Source organism: Phocoena phocoena, chromosome 2, assembly GCF_963924675.1.
Source record: "Phocoena phocoena chromosome 2, mPhoPho1.1, whole genome shotgun sequence".
In the NCBI taxonomy this organism is placed as follows: domain Eukaryota; kingdom Metazoa; phylum Chordata; class Mammalia; order Artiodactyla; family Phocoenidae; genus Phocoena; species Phocoena phocoena.
In genome coordinates this window covers 172,767,126-172,784,767 of record NC_089220.1, presented here as the reverse complement: position 1 = coordinate 172,784,767, position 17,642 = coordinate 172,767,126, and the positions used below count along the sequence as shown (strand labels likewise).

The 17,642-nt window shown below is 40.2% G+C and overlaps 1 protein-coding gene across 1 annotated transcript in view; it reads left to right on the top strand.

The window, feature by feature from the left end:
* ST8SIA6 (ST8 alpha-N-acetyl-neuraminide alpha-2,8-sialyltransferase 6) overlaps positions 1–14,890 on the top strand; it is a 134,631-nt gene extending 119,741 nt beyond the window's left edge. The window contains exons 5-8 of the mRNA XM_065872717.1: positions 6,622–6,766; positions 10,586–10,698; positions 13,118–13,210; positions 14,422–14,890. Of these exons, the coding sequence (XP_065728789.1) occupies positions 6,622–6,766; positions 10,586–10,698; positions 13,118–13,210; positions 14,422–14,890 (820 nt within the window). The remainder of the gene's footprint in view (positions 1–6,621; positions 6,767–10,585; positions 10,699–13,117; positions 13,211–14,421) is intronic.
* The last annotated feature ends 2,752 nt before the right edge of the window (positions 14,891–17,642 follow it).

Genomic DNA, 17,642 nt, shown 5'->3' with positions numbered 1-17,642 from the left:
TGACATCAACACCTACACGATAGAAAGGGCCCTTTGAGTCCATTGCACCCTCTTGTGTTTTGTAAGTGTGCTTTCAATTTTGAACTTGTAGATTCTATAAAAATCTTTTGGGTAGTGAGATAGGGTGGCTCAAACGAGGACATTTTACTCATTAAGGTCATAAACGGCACAAAGGCAGAGACAGCGCTTATTTTATTCACCAGTGTGTAGACGGCACAGTGCTCAGTGCCTGCCTACATGCTAAATAAATATGAATGAATGAATGAGTGGGTGAGCGCATACATGTGGGATACGTGACCGGCTTACCTTTTACAAGCCTGAGTTGTCCTCGGTTGGACGGTGAGTATCAATGGAACCTATTTTGTAGGATTATTGTATCGCCTGAGAGAATATATGTAAAATATTTAGCACAGCGAGAAGGCACTAAATATTTGATATTGTTATGATTGGTCCATCAATAAATTATATAATGTGGGGTAGGGACAGAAGAAGGGCAGAAAAGGGAGCGTCCACAGAAGAGAGGCGGTGGGTGTATTGCTTGGCCCAGGTATGTTGTGATTTTGGTGACAGAAGAGAAATGTGGCCGCGTTAGAAAACACAGGAGGGTAAAAGTAAGTCCTTTGAATTTGTGCAGGTGCTTAGGTTTTAAAACCCCTTTTCCTAGGACCCTCATTAGAACCTCAGGGAATGGACGCCAGAAACAAGGCAGCTCTTTAGTAATACTTGGAAAGTGCCTTTAGCCTCTGCCTCACCCTGACTGCCCCAGACTCATTAGGGAGTCTCCGGAGTTTGATAAACAGGAGAGAGGCCTGTGAGCCCTGGACTGGGACACTTAGGTGGTTAGTATTCAGAGTGTCCTGTAGTGTCTTGTGCACTGCAAGCCTTAAGCCGTCCTTAACATTTCATGGAAATCCAGGAAGCATCCCGCTTAGAACTGAAGAAGAATTTTGACCTGGGACTTGAAATGAATCAGAAAGAAAAGAAACAAAACAAAAACAAAAAAGCAAAGATAAAAACCGAGGAAGCACTCAGCACCTAGGGTGGCAAAGAAAAACGAATTTCTACAGTGTGAACAAAAATCTCTCTCAAAAGTACTTCATTAGACCAACTGTGATGCAAAGATGACTTTGGACATCTTCAGATTCTGTCTTTATAGATCAGGGCTAAAAGTATTAAGCCAGATTCTCCCAGGACCAACCTACTTTTTTTTTAATAGATCTTTATTGGAGTATAATTGCTTCACAATACCGTGTTAGTTTCTGTTGTACAACAAAATGAATCAGCCATATGCAGACACATGTCCCCATATCCCCTCCCTCTTGAACCTCCCTCCCACCCTCCCTATCCCACCCCTCTAGGTGGTCACAAAGCACCGAGCCGATCTCCCTGTGCTATGCGGCTGCTTCCCACCAGCCAGGTATTTTACGTTCGGTAGTGTATATATGTCCATGCCACTCTCACTTCACTCCCTCCTACTTCTTGAGAGTTAGGCACTTTTGAAAGAATGTGAACTCTTTCCGGTTCTGGAAATCAATGCAGTACAGAGAGTCCCCATTCATTTCTGGGGGGGGTGGAAGGGACTAGATTTCCTTTTGGAACTGGATTGCATAGAGGAAGTTGCTGAAGGTGTGACACAGCAAGGGTTAGATCATCAGTAAACCAGGGGTTTCTTTTCCATTAAATCCTAGGACACATTGTCTGGACCACTTGACAACCTTGATCCCATCCATCGGGAATCGTGTAACCCTCCATGTAAAATAAGAGCCTTGAATGTCTCAGTTATATAGCGGGTTTGGAATATTCACATGTAAAATTTTTTGCAGCCTTTGAGATATGTCTGGACAAGCTGTCAATGGGGTGCTACCAGCATTATTTTGGGAACTGCTATGTTGTTTGGTGCCATTATGGAAAGCATCCCAAAGGAAGAAGCTCAAATGACAGCATTACCCACCCAGGATACTCTAGTGTAAACTGCAAAGAAGTGAATGTCAAAAGACATAAGCTGGAGTCACGAACAACCTGGGCACCTTGGTTCTAACCCATACACTCTCTCAACTCCAGTTTTCTCATCTCTAAAACGGGAATGGGGGCCTCCCTGGTGGCGCAGTGGCTAAGAATCCACCTGCCAATGCAGGGGAAAACGGGTTCGAGCCCTGGTCCAGGAAGATCCCACATGCCGCGGAGCAACTGAGCCCGTGCGCCACAACTGCTGAGCCTGCGCTCTAGAGCACGCGAGCCACAACTGCTGAGCCCACACGCCACAACTACTGAAGCCTGTGCACCTAGAGCCCGTGCTCCGCAACAAGAGAAACCACCACGACGAGAAGCCCGCGCACCGCAATGTAGAGTAGCCCCCGCTCGCCACAACTAGAGAAAGCCCTCACACAGCACCAAAGACCCAACGCAGCCAAAAATAAATAAATAAGACTACTTACTACTTTAAAAAGTAAATAAGTAAAATGGGAATAATTATGTTTTCTGTCTCCCTGGTTGTTGTGGGCATCCGATGTCATAATAGGTGTGAAAATGCTCTGGAGAATGTACAGTGCTTTACCAGGGTGAGGTCTGTGAATGCTGGCCTGGTTGGATATTTACTATGCATTGGAAAGGGTGAGCTTGTTGACTCCATCTACCGACTCAAGTGCTAATCCTTCCTGAAACACCCTCACAGAAACCCCCCAAAAATAGTTTTACCAGCTCTCTGGGCATTGACTTGGCTCAGTTGACAGGTGAAATTCACTATCACATCTAGTGAATACCAAGTGTCCTTCATTTCTTAATGTCTCTTGCTCTTTTTACACAAGAAGGGGGAAATGGCCATGCCCATCATTGTGAGCACATCTAGTTGACTTTGGAGTCACCAAGGATTAGAACTGACTCTGTTTTTAGGGATGATGGGAAATGGAATGATAGAAATAAAATTCCATTTTGTTTTGTTTGTTCTAAGCATCTCAGCTCTATACTAACACTGGCTATTATGGGGATCTTTACTGCAGATGAACTGGGAAATGAAAAAGAGCATAAATTTATAATTCTGCCACTAACGATAAAGGCTTAAAATGTCCCATCAGTCAGTGACCCAACATAGGCTGCAGAAATGACATTTTGGGTAATTATTCCGATGTTTTTCCTGGGATATTATTAGGGGTGATTAGGTATTTAACATTGATTTTTGATAGTGATTTCTTTCAAAGTGCAGGGGGAATGGCTAAATCAATTCTGGTACATTCAGACAGTGTAACACTACTCTAGCAATAAAAAGGGATAAATTACTGACACACATGGCAACATATATGAATTGCAAAAACATTTATGCCAAGTGCAAGAAGCCTCACACAAAAGCGTATATACAATATGATTCTTTTTTTAAAAATTAATTAAATTTTTAAAAACATTTTTATTGGAGTATAGCTGATTTACAATGTTGCATTAATATGATTTATATAGATTTATATTTATATAGATTTATGTATATGTTTATATAGATTCTGGAACAGGCAATACTAATGTTTGGTAAAAAATAATCACAAAAGTGGTTGCCTTGAGGTGGGGGTTGGCTGGAGGTGGACTGGGAAAGAATTTGAAGGACTTACCTAGTGGGGTTGGTAATATTCTGTATCTTGACAGGGGATTGGGTTACAGGGGTATATGCACTTCTCAAAACTCATTGAATGCACTTGGGGTTTTATTGTATGTAAATTCTACCCCAAAATACAAAATAATGATAAACATGCTGAAGTATTTAGGGGTGAGGTGTACTGATACCTGTCATTTATGTTGAATTGCAATAACTATAACAACAAAAATGGATTGATGCATTAATACACAGCAAGGCAAATAGAGTAAAAAATTACTTGTAGCGTCTAGCTGGTCATTATTCAAATGCTCTTGTCTAATTCTTTCAACTTTCCTGAGGGTTTGAAAATTTTATAATATAATCATTGAAAATAATTTCAGAAAAAAACAATTTTTTAAAAACATTTTGGCCACGCTGCACAGCTTGCAGCATCTCGGTTCCCTGCCCAGGGACTGAAGCTGGGGCCACAGCAGTGAAAGCGCCGAATCAGACCCACTAGACCACCAGGGAACTCCCGAAAAAAAAAAATGTTTAAAAACCCGCCAAGGGTACTTTGCTTAGTGGTTTTTTTTTTAATAATTGCACTTTTAAATTTTTATTTATTTATTTTTGGCTGCGTTGGGTCTTCGTTGCTCACACGGGCTTTCTCTAGTTGCGGCGAGCGGGGGCTGCTCTTCGTTGCGGTGAGCGGGCTTCTCATTGCGGTGGCTTCTCTTGTTGAGGAGCACGGGCTCTAGGTGCACGGGCTTCAGTAGTTGTGGCGCGCGGGCTCAGTAGCTGTGGCTCGCGGGCTCTAGAGCGCAGGCTCAGTACTTGTGGTGCACAGGCTTAGTTGCTCCGTGGCATGTGGCATCTTCCCGGACCAGGGCTTGAACCCGTGTCCCCTGCATTGGCAGCCAGATTCTAAACCCCTGCACCACCAGGGAAGCCCTGCTTAGTGGTTTTTTTGTGTGATGCAATATTCTTTCAAGCACCAAATATCCTTAGAGAAATTAAGTTACTTGTAAAAGGTAAATGAGAATCTACTCCATTGCCTTTCTCAACATGTTGCATAAAAGAGACATTTAAAATTATAAACACATAAGGATTTCTGAGTTTGCAATATGTCACATGAATTGTTATGAAATTAAATTTATAATTACAAATAGTATCATCTTTTTGACTACACATCATTTCATTTTCAATTTGTTCTTTTGTTGGTCTGGTCTCCATGAGCTGTTAGAAATGGTAGGTTCTGAAATGCAAAGAGAAATAATAAGCAGGTGATAGAATTCAAGTAAGAATGTACTATTTTAATAATATCAGCTAACGGATATGAACTAATTTGAAAATCTTGATTTTTAGGGTACAAATAATATCACAACACTGGCTTTTCATACCCTGAGAATTACTGGCATTCACAAAGACTGGACTATAATTCAAAATGACTATGACAGACTAGAGCATTGAATTCTTTCAAAAGAACCAAATTCAGTAGGAACATGTATAAAAGTATAGCCTTCAGGACCAAAAACCAATAAAAAATAATATGCGATGGGAAAGGACCAGTTAGGAATTCAGGGTATCAGTACTGACCACAGTCAGCTCTGTCTGCTGAAAAGTCACTGTTCCTTGTGCTATGGTGGGATCCAACTTTAATATATATTTTTAAGTAAAATGGAGAAATTAGTAAAGGTTTAAAGATGAACAAGGTGACATTAATGAAAAAACTGGTCTTATGGAGAAACGCTGAGAGAAGAGGAAATTCTTTAAATGCTTCAAAATTGAAGAGGTTCAAGTTGTGCTTGATGATTACCACTTTCAATTACATGAAGTGTTTTTTATGGAGAGATTCTATGAAAAACTAACCAGGGAGGTGGATTTAAGTGAAGAGAGTTCAGTTGTGCAAATCAAAGAGTCTCTTGACTTCAAGGTTGATTAAACTGTGGAATAATTATCAAGAGACGCTATGGAGTCTGCACCCCCGGAGAATTACATAAGCAAAATATAAATTCTGAGTGGTTCTGAATTCACCTGCCAGAGGTTGGGGGCAAATTCCAACAACCCCTGGCAGGACCTTTCTGGGTCTGCATTCTGACAATAAGGTTTCACTCCATAGGAATAGTCTGGAAATACAGTTCAGTGCTAAATTACATTTTTCTGGGCTTTCTGTAAAGAATGGCAACTTTAAATTCACGTCATTTAAAAATTCAGTCTCTTAAAGTACAGCAGTGTAGTTGTCGTTAGCAGTACTATATTGCATACTTGAAATTTGCTAAGAGGGTAAATCTCAATTCTTACTATAAAAGGAAGAAGAAAAAGAAAAAAGATAACTGCGAGGTGATGGACATGTCGATTAGCTTGGTTATGGTGATGATTGCACAGGATGTATGCATATTCAACCATGAACATAAACAACTTGTATTTGTGAATTTTTTTTTTTTTTTTTTGCCCGCACCACGAGGCTTATGGGATCTTAGTTCCCCGACCAGGGATAGAACCCCAGATCCCCTGTTAGGAAGTGCAGAGTCCTAACCACTGGACCGCCAGGGAATTCCCCATACGTGTTTGTGAATTATACCTCAGTGAAGCTCAAAGAAAATCACTGTACTGAATGATGCTTCTTTTCATTGAACTTGTCTCATAATAAATGATTACATATTGTTTTGGTGATGATTTGTGACACTGGTCTTAATTTAGTTTCTGTACTGTTTAATAAAATGATTAGAAGGTATTCTGTCATTTTCTCTGTTGTTACAACATTATCATGAGAAAGAAGTCTTTGTATTTAAACCATTATATAATCAGTATTTCCTGTGGGTGACTCGGTCCCTACCTGAGTGTAAGTACGTTAATGTTCTTTGCTATTTAGTCCTACCACAGCACTCTTGCACCATCCAGGGACGGTTAGAATGGAATGAGATAAAAATGTCATCTTTGCGAATGAGGTATCTTCTCTCTGAAAGTCAGTATGGCAAAATCCTCTTCTGCGTTTTCCATCGTCGTCTCTATTTTGGGTTTCGTAATCTTATTCCTTGACTCACTTTTATCCTCATCCTTTGCAGAGTGGAACTTGCTTCGTGTTGTGGTGCCATTCAAAACTTCATTGTTTCTCAAAATAACACTCCCGTCGGGACTAACGTGAGTTACGAGGTGGAAAGTAAAAGCGAAATCCAAATCAGAGAGAACATTTTTGATATGTTGCCAGTGGTGAGTGAGAATTTCTTGTGGTTTGTGTCAATATTTAAGGTGAATGTTGGCTCAGATTAAGATATAAGAATGGGGGCTTCCCTGGTGGCGCAGTGGTTGAGAGTCCGCCTGCCGATGCAGGGGACACGGGTTCGTGCCCCGGTCCGGGAAGATCCCACGTGCCGCCGAGCGGCTGGGACCATGAGCCATGGCCGCTGAGCCTGTGCATCCCGTGCCTGTGCTCCGCAATGGGAGAGGCCACGACAGTGAGAGGCCCGCGTACCGCAAAAAAAAAAGATATAAGAATGGAGCAGTTAATTCATTAAAATGCCACACTCTGTTGTGTTGTGTAAGATACGTATGGCAGTCCAAGGCAGTTTTGAATACTTGTGGCCCTGCGGGGAATGGTATTTATATCTTAAATGATAAGCTCTTCCAGCCCATGAGTCTTCATGACTCATCCTTGAATGAGATGAGGTACTTGGGCTTTCTGCATAGTAATTACCAGGGCTTGGGAAGATGCCCATTTTTCACCTGCAATAAGACTCCTCCAGTTGTCAGTTTCAGTGACTAAATCAATTCCTTCACAAAGAACTGTAGGTTTATGTGGCTAATCTTTGGGAAGTAAATACATAAGAATTTGCGGTCCGTAAACATAACCTCCACGAGACAGGGATTTTTATCTACTGTGTTCTTATGTATCCCAAGCTCCTAGGGCATTCCCCAGTGCACAGATGCATTCATTACATATTCGTTATTTAAACTAATGAGTAATGATACTGTATCATTACACTATAAATCCAAACTTGGGGGGAATTTTTCTCCTGAAAATATCCCACTGCTGATGAACTACACTCTCAGGCATCTTTTTTTTTTGTTTGTTTGCGGTACGTGGGCCTCTCACTGCTGTGGCCTCTCCCGCTGCGGAGCACAGGCTCCGGACACGCAGGCTCAGCAGCCATGGCTCATGGGCCCAGCCGCTCTGCAGCATGTGGGATCTTCCCGGACCAGGGCACGAACCCGTGTCCCCTGCATCGGCAGGCGGACTCTCAACCACTGCGCCTCCAGGGAAGCCCTCAGGCATCTTTTTATGATTTGATGAAAAGCAATTAGGCCAAGTCAGTGGTCAAAACGGGATCGCTTTATATATGCTGTTTACCAACTGTAGAATATTCAGTTCTTACAATTATTTCCATTTTGCTGGACCTTTGACTCGTTTCAACTATTTTATTGTCATGTAAGTTGTTCCAATTTTTTTTTAATATTACAATTCAAAGGAAGTCTAATTTTCTGGGAATGAGCGAAAAATCAATACACAATGTTAGAGAAAAAATACTGCACATTCCCCAAAGGGAACGGGGACCAAAAAAATAACTCATACGGCATTCTGAAAATCCCCTCGTGATGCACTGAAATTGCCAATAGCTGAAAAGATAGCAACTGAAGATTATTTCTGTCCCTTATCAGGGAAGACCTTGGGGAGTTCCACAGAGAGCAACTCTTTCACCCTTGCCGTTGTTGCTAGTGTTGTCCTTGCCTTAGGCTGGTCAGAACAGAGGAACTGCAGGTATTTTTTTGCTTCTGATCTGGCACCTTGAAAAGAATAACTTAGCACAGGCTTGATAATTCTGGATGCAATTAGCAACAGCATCCATTTTCCAAGTTAATACTGACTTTTTAAAACTAGGGGGAGGAAATTCTGAAGTTAATACAGTAACAGCTGCAAAGCGAGGTCACTTTTCTGTGTTTCTTCATCATCCCCTTCCACAGACACAGCATCCGAGGTTGCTTCCCACACCCCAACCCTGCTTTGTTCTGTGGGGCACACAGCGAACAGATCACAATAGATGCTTTGGCTGAAATGGTGTGAAGTCACTTACTCCAAAGGTTTGCTTAGTTACTTGCAACGAAGCTGGTTTTCAACCAGAGTTAGCAACAAGCAGGCAGTTAAGTGGCCCAGATTTGTGTTTTCTTAGGAGCCTTATTTTAAGGAACGTTGAAATTGTCATTTATTTGAACTCTTACTGAAATAAGATAGCAAAGCATATGGACTTTTTCCTCCCAGTTGACCAAGAAACCAGAGAAAAACGTTCATTATTTTGAGTGCTTAATTGGAGATACGTTCCCCTCAGTAATCTTTTCTGTTGTACCATAAAGAGCCTATTTGCATTCTGCCCTGTCTGTAAAATTCAGAATTTACTGTGGTATCGGTTAGTAAACATGGTCTGAAAATATCTTGCGCTAGAAGTTCAGTGATTCGAAGTAGCCCAGGGTCTGTGGGAACCATTCATTAAAGAGCCGGACACTCTGCTGGGGTCACATCTGTGCAGGGAAATAAGGCACATCCTTCAGTTAACCTTTCACCCCTTGAATGACAGACAGCACCTGTATAATGTGTCGTGGTTAAGACCAGGGACTCTGAACCAGACTGCCTGGGTTTGAATCCCAGCTCTGCTGCTTTCTAGCCCTTCCTTAAACTCATGCCTCCGTTTTCCCATCTGTAAAATGCTCGCACGGTTGTTGGATGGATTCCATGTGTTCACAAGTTACGACTCGGGAAAGTGCTTCTCGCACCAGCAGCACAACATGATTTTTCACTTTCATGGACAAACGCAGACATGCTGAGAGTTCTCGTCACTCGTTTGGCATCTCCCAATGCAGATTCAGGAGCACGCGGGAGTCAGGATGATTCAGGATCTGTTGGGTAGCTCAGAACCACACTGGTCCTGGGGCGTTGCCAGTGGGGCTGGTACACTGGGCAGGAGGGTTCCCTGATTCGTCGCAGTGTAAATATCCCCATCGTGGCGATTGTAATTTACCAGTGGTTTCACAGTCGGCTCACAAAATTCCTGAATATTTACCAGTTGGTGCCCATAAGCTGGTACAGCTGGGTTCCAACGTGGTGCTGGGGGTTGCACCCAGGTGGCCATTGGGCCAGTCGTCACCCATCAAAAAGCAGTGGTCCTCTAGGCGAGGTCTGCAGTAGAAGACAGGGGAAAGGAAAAGTAATAAACATGCTCTCTGCCCCTGAGGACCTACACTCACGTTCTGGAGACAAAGCAGGTGAGTCAGGACCTCATCATCGCGGAACTCTGAGCTGACACCCTTGCTGCTGGCTAAGGTCACATCCTTACTTCCGGAAAAGTGACCAGCAAAGGCAAAGTACACTATCAAATTGAAAAGTTATGTTTCAGACCGCGGAGGATTTGGTAAAAGTGGGAAGTCTTTTGAGATCGGCCAGCTGGGTCCTTGGAGGAAACAAAAATGATTCCGGCCTTAGAAATGAATTTGAAACAAATCAGCCCAGAGTTACTGGGCCTCCCTGAAGCACCGTGGCTAATCAACTACAGAGGTCGCAGGCATAAATCTGTCATCACTGAGCCTGAAGGTCTACCTACTTAAGCACAGAGAACTTTCACTAAATTATCTATTAATTTTATGGCCAAGAATAGAGAATTGAATGTTACTTTGGAATTGCTTTCTTTTCTGTTTTTGGCTGGAAATGGTCCTGTTAGTCCGAAAGGCCCATGTGGGATTTTCTCATCCTCAATTTATTTACTTAATTATGTGATGTAAAATACATTAAAGTACATTTTAAGAACAAGTGTATTATGTTTTGTATTATTACATTATGTTTGTCTATGATATGCTATATATTCCTCTCAAGAGAAATGAAACAGGTTTACAGGATTTTTTTATGATGTCATAAGTTGATTAACATGCTGTGGTATTGCTTCTTGTTCTTTTTCTTTCCTTAGCATGTGTAAAGATTAAGCTGATGATGTTTATGGTTCTAAAACTAAAGCTATTTTATGACAGTTTTTCCCTTTCTCCTGATAGACTCAGCCTTTTGTGGGGTACCCTTACAATCAGTGTGCGGTGGTTGGAAATGGGGGGATTCTGAATCAGTCTCTCTGTGGAGCCGAAATCGATAAATCCGACTTTGTTTTTAGGTAAGCTCTGTCGAATTGGTTTCTTTGACATCCAGGATCAGCTGGATATTTTAAATGAATAGGCTAAAGATACTCTGTGTAAATTTTGACCTTTGAACTCTGTCGCTTAAGCCTGCAATTTATCTAGTGTGTTTCCAAAAGTGTTAAATGGATCCTGAGTTCCTCTGAATGTTGCTATGGTCACTTAACTTGCCAGAAACCCTGCATGAGATCATAGTCAAAGAGGGTCTTCACTGCAGGACTTGTCAGAGCCTTCAGTATATTAAGGATACTTTTTTTTTTTTAAACAGAGAATTTCAAGAGCACTTTGTTCTCAGGTAATACTTGTGAAAATGCTGACTTAGATATTGTATAGCCACACAACATGGATGTTTAGTTAGGTTTCTGGCCTGAAATTTTAAAAAAATGTGCAGCTTCCAAATTCTGATCTTTTACAATGTTTATATCTCAATACAAGCTAGCTTGCCAAAACAGAAACACAAGTAGTTTCTCTGTGTGTCTGAACTAATAACACAAGCCACAGAGCATCTCCACTTTCAGAATATGATGGAAAGAGGATTCATCCCTGTGAGGGTGGATTTCAATTGAAATGCACCTTTTTATAAAGTCAGTTGAAATCTGTTTCTTCCTATTTCAGGAGCACCAATTGCATACATCAGAGGAGATCCTTTGAGCTTTATTGATTTAATGCTGCCCATGAAAAAGAAACATGATTCTGAATCAGTAGCTCCCCCTCACTTTAATCTCATTTAGAATTTTATGCTGAAGATAATAACAGAACAACAGACCTGGCAGTCCAACCGTTATTGAATGTGTTCGTCATGGTGAATGTGAAAATGGCCAATACCTGCATGATTTAGCCATTTTGTTAAAGTACTCAGTATGGAAAAACCATAAGGAAGATGAATAATTCTTCTTGTAATAGACATTTTTATAGACTGAAAATTCCCAAAACATCTGGGGTGAATATTATGCCTAAACATCCATTTTACTTTATAGCAGATATAAGAAATACAAGTTTAGGTTTAACAAGCAGGGAAAAAACCCAAAAACCAAAAAACTCAACAGCTACTTGATTTATAACTAAAATAAATGCGTATATTTCTAGATTCTGCATTTGTTGATGCCAGCTATTTTTCTGAATATAGAGTTCCTTTTGAAGTTAGCCTTCCAAACTGAAAGGTCAAATTGGGGCTGTACATGGTTGGTGTCATTAAAATTTATTTAATTTTTAAGCCTATGTCTATTTTGGTTGTACATGTTTCATAGTTTATAAAACCATCTGGAAGCTGATTATCTTTTTTTTTTTTTTTTTCATTTCAGAAGATTGGGAGCTGTCAGTTAAGTGCGTAAGGAGCAAAAATAGGGGCTGAGTGGCTTTACTGTACTGTGTATATACAATACCCAATATTTCCCCTAGGGGTCTCCAATGATACCATATTGGAAATCATCTTTGAGTCTTCAAAAGAATATGAGACTGTTCTAGAAAGTAGATATGTTACAGGAAGCCCACTAATGAAGACATTTCTGTGGCCTCTTATCTAAATTAATATTTATTTTTCCCAAGGTGCCATATTTGTTTTCTGATGTATCTTTTTTTATCAGTGAGAGAAGTACATGTTTCATTTATCCATATATTTCATAGAGCATGGAATAGAATATTTCAACCTCATCTTACAGAACACATCAAGTTTAAACAACAGCCTTCCTCAGAGATGCTCCCTTTGTATGTATAGCTTTAAAGAAATGGTCTACTTGAAATTCTGAAATGATACTTTCTCTTTTCTGTGTGACAAGGATATACTTACTCAAAATTACAATTCTTAATTTGTTTTTCAATTTAAAAACAAAATAGTACTCAAAAGAGGATGAGAACATCAATATGAAAACATCATTATAAGAACATTAAGGCTTTATTTATTAACAGCTTAATTTGGTGGCAAAACAGTCCATATGGGAATCAGGAAATTTTGATTTTTTTAATATAGTCTTTGCTTCTGGCAGACACTATAACCTTAGTCGCAGTGCCTCAATTTTTTAAAATCTGTAAATTGGTGATATACCTCTGTGGGAATCTAATTAATATAAATAATAATTTTAATAAAAGGATCATGAACTCTTCAAAAGCTAGGCAAGGTGTAATTGTCATTTCTAGTTTTGTTACTTATAAAGGTCTTACATAATACTGAAAGCATTTATCAAATTCATTTATTTTATCCAATGTTGAAATGCCAGCTAAGAGTTCAGCACTTATTAAATGTTTTTCGATGGAAATCAGATGAATTCTGAGGATCATCTTAACGACAATACTTTTCTCCAATAAAATGAGAATGAGCCCACGTATATGTGTGGATGTATGTGGATGTACTTTTTTTTTCACAAGTTATATTTTGAGAATAGTTTTCCTTCCCAATTTCAGGTGTAACCTCCCCCCAACCACAGGAAATGTTACCAATGATGTCGGCACTAAAACCAACCTGGTGACTCTAAATCCCAGTATTATAAGACTAAGGTAAGTACCTCAAATTACATAACTGTTCAAGAGCATTTTTCTCATGATTTAACCCGTTTCTTAGTCTGAACACTAATCTTGTTGCTGAGACTGATTTCTAATACAGCTGGAATGGCTTTTTAGGAAAATATATAAGAATATATTGGTAATTTAGGTTGTGGCTCAGAAGAGGTATGTCCAGTTGTACTTCTAATGTCATAAGCTGAATGTTGCTAATCCAATGAGAACTTTTTAATAGTGAAGTTCCTTTTTTAGATTTCCTTTCAGAATTTTAGTGTTACTCTTGTCTCGATAGCGCTTTCTTGAAAAAACTTAGTCTATTTAGAAGCTTCAGAGAGTAACCCTTAGGAGAACCTGGCAAAATCACAAGTTTTCATTTTGGGCAGTTTATTACTAAAAAATAATTTGTGTATTTTATTTTCCACAATGTAACTACTACAAAATGTTGGCTGTTTAATAAAAATCCTGTATAGAGTTTTATTCAACTATTTTCATCCGAAGTGACTAATAATTGTTATTAGTAGAACACACCCCTCAAATAGTTCTAGTATGGCTTAAGAGAATATAAAATATTGTACCTGTCTCCCCAAGGCTTATTTTCTAAACACACGCAGTCATGCACAGCAGTATATTTACTGAGGTATTATTTAAATTAAACACATAGAGCTATCACAATCCATGGAGGAAATTTAAGATGTGTGCGTGTGTGTGTGTGTGTGTGTGTGTGTTTATGCATGCATATAGATATTTTAGACTTTCTAAAGGAAACTGTTATTTTATAATAACATGTATGTACAGCTCAGTGAATTTTTTTAATGTACAGATATTTTAAGAGTGTGTTACGTTTGAGAAAACATTTCAGCATTATACATTTGGAAGGTAATTCATCATTAAAAAGCAACCTTAGGAAAAAAGCACTGAGTTGGAAGATAAAATAATATAAAAAATATATATCCAGTAAGGGTATTGCCCCATAAGAAGGTAGGAATGAGAGCCTAGATATGCCAAGAAAGAGAAATGAAGACCCCACCCCTGATATTTACAAGATGCTTACTTAACATGAGTTTTTTCTGAGTCTGCAGTTTGTCTCTTTTATATACAGTGATAGAAATGGTTCTATTTTTTGGCCAGTGGTGAATTCAGCCTCATGTTACCAAAACTGCTCCTTTGGTGATTACTGTTAAAATCATGATGTTTTAAAAATTTGGCAGATATGGGAACTTAAAGGAAAAGAAAGCAATATTTCTGGAGGACGTTGCAACCTATGGAGATGCATTCGTCCTTCTGCCAGCATTTTCCTTCAGGGCCAACACTGCGGCCTCTTTTAAGGTGTACTACACACTGAAGGAATCTAAAGCAAGACAAAGAGTTTTATTTTTCCATCCCAAGTACCTGAAAAACCTTGCCCTCTTCTGGAGGACTAAAGGTGTGACCGAGTATCGCCTGTCCTCCGGCTTGATGATCACAAGTGTGGCAGTGGAACTGTGCGAGAACGTGAAACTCTATGGATTCTGGCCCTTCTCTAAAACTGGAGAGAACACACCTGTCAGCCATCACTACTACGACAACAGGTTACCTAAGCGCGGTTTCCATGAGATGCCCAAGGAGTATAGACAAATTCTCCAGCTTCACGTGAAAGGAGTCCTCAGATTACAATTTAGCAGATGTAAAATAGCCTAAACCAGATGTCTTTAAACGGGAATCGTGTTCACACAGTGCAGTAGGTGAGTGTCAGTGTTCCAAACACCGAAAGAGGGGGTTGTAGGGTGTCGTAGGAAGAGTCCCGGAATTTGGTTGGATCAAAGCTCTGGCACTAGGTTTGCAATCTCAGCAACTCATTTCATTGTTCTGATCTTCAGTCCTCTTCCTGTAAAATGGGGACCATGATCTCTAACTCGAATCTGATAATCTGTGAAAACTTTCCGCAAGTATTTAGCATGAGGTAGGGACTCCATAAATATCTCCTTGCTGATATTTTTAACAGCCGTTTTCACCTTCACCAGACATAATAAAAAGGCAGGCTGTCTTGAAGACTCTTTCTGAAGAGAACAGCTGAACTGCCAGTATCCACTGGAATTCTTTCTCTGGCAGGACCCTCTATTATCCGTAATATCGTTCCCACCTTTCTTCCTGTCTTAAAGAGGGCATATAAGAAAACTATGTAATTAAACAAGAAACCCGTGGTTATGCAGGAATGAACGCCTTACGCCTCTAATTACATTCACTTGTGTCTTGAGCTGTGCTGGTGTCGTGGTTGGATTTAGGCCAATCCTTTTCTTCCTTTATCTACATTTAAAAATCACTCTTTAATATATGTATTAACTTCCTGTCTCACTCTTAAGCCTTTTCCTCTCCCACTGACAGGATTTACTTCAAGGGCAGGAATAGTTACAATTCTACTTACCTGTTGTCTTGTCTGTGGCGGTCACTCATACAATTTACTTTGCTAAGGTTGTTGAACAGCTGCTTCATGCTAGACCCTTTCCCAGGCTCTGCGAGAGAGATATAAAAATGACTAAGTCCTGGGGACTTCCCTGGCGGTCCAGTGGTTAAGACTCCGCGCTGCCACTGCAGTGGGCCACGGGTTCGATCCCTGCTCGGGGACCTAAGATCCCACAAACCGTGCGGCGCAGACAAAAGGAAAAAAATAAAAGACTGACTCGTGCAGGAATAAACAGATGTGCGTGCTGTGAACAATGAAAGGGTGTGCTCAGTATTCTCACAAAAGCTATGGGGAACAGAGGCAGGAATCATTCAGTCGATTTCAGTGGAGTCTGTTTCAGAGAAGAGCTGGTTTCTGAATTAAGCCTAGAAAGGGAGTAAGGCTTTACCAAATGAAGAAGATTCTAGGTAGAGGGAATATGATGGGGAGAAGGCTGTCCCCTTGATTCTTTTTTTTGGCTGTGTTGGGTCTTCATTGCTGTGCACGGGCTTTCTCTAGGTGTGGCGAGCGGGGGCTGCTCTTCGTTGCGGTGCGTGGGCTTCTCATTGCGGTGCTTCTCGTTGCGGAGCATGGGCTCCAGGCTTGAGGGCTTCAGTAGTTGTAGCACGCGGGCTCAGTAGTTGTGGCTCGCGGGCTCTAGAGCGCAGTCTCGGTAGTTGTGGCGCACGGGCTTAATTGCTCCGCGGCATGTGGGATCTTCTCGGACCAGGGCTTGAACCCGTGTCCCCTGCATTGGCAGGCGGATTCTTAACTACTGCGCCGCCAGGGAAGCCCTGTCCACTTGATTCTGATTCATGAAAACGAAGCTGTTTGAAGGTAAATCATGGTCTTTGCCCCACAATCTGCCCTGTGAGGGTAGGATATAGCACCTGGCGGTGGTAGCTTAGGCCCACATCTGTGAAATGGGAATAATACCAAGCTGGTTGATTTCATAGGAAAGTTGTAAGAACTAAAGCACAGAGAAACTTGATTCTCATGAGGAAAAGTGTACATTTACATGAGAAATAAGACATCAATATAAAATAAAGCTTAAGGAGACATTGACCGTTAGCATTTCGCAAAACTCCCTTACATCCTGATGATACATGTTAATACAGGTCATCAGTGCATCCATTGCATAAGGTATTTGACTTGAATAGGTAATCACGTGCACACTTTCGTGCTCGACTTTGTACCAGCACGAGAAGAGCAGAAATAGGAACAGAGCAGACTGAGCATGACAAATGAATTACAAATGTAATTCTGAATTCTTACCTTAGCCAGATTGTTGTTTTATTCAGGGTTCGCTTGTAGGAGCACTTTGCTGTAGGTTGCTTATTTTGATAAAGTACATCTTTGATTCGATTGTAGTTGCCATTTGCGATGCCATTCTTAATTTACATTTTCAGTTGTTCTTCTTTAGCAAATGAAACCTATTACTGCCATAAATTGATTTCAAAATTCATATGTGGATATTTTCTGAAAGGAACGTGCTTTTAGTTACATAAAGTCTAATTCATTTTTCTTTCTTTCTGTAGTGACGGATAAATGACTGTTTTCTACTGCTTCTAATGGGTTTAATTAATTTCTGAAAATCTGCTATCAGGATTGGTAATGTTTCTATCATGTTACTAGCAATGATTATGAAGAATAGATCGGAACCCTCTAATATTTTATAGTTTAGTAGAACGTTTCCCTCAAGATGTTTTCTGCTGGGTAGAGACATAAACTTTGCTTTCTGATGACATGGGAAATACATGATTGATGAGTATAAATAATAGAATATAGTGAACTACATCATTAGATATACAATATGGAGACTTTATAAGTTATTTAATAAAAATTACATATGATTAGGACATTTAGAGCCTACTTAAGTTTTTCCCATATAACTTCCCATTTTAACCTTGGATATTTTGTCTAGAGTATCAAAACATCAGTAAAATTTTCAGTGTCACTGATAAGGATTTCGGAAATATTCAGAATGGTGGGAGAGTAAGGAACATTGTC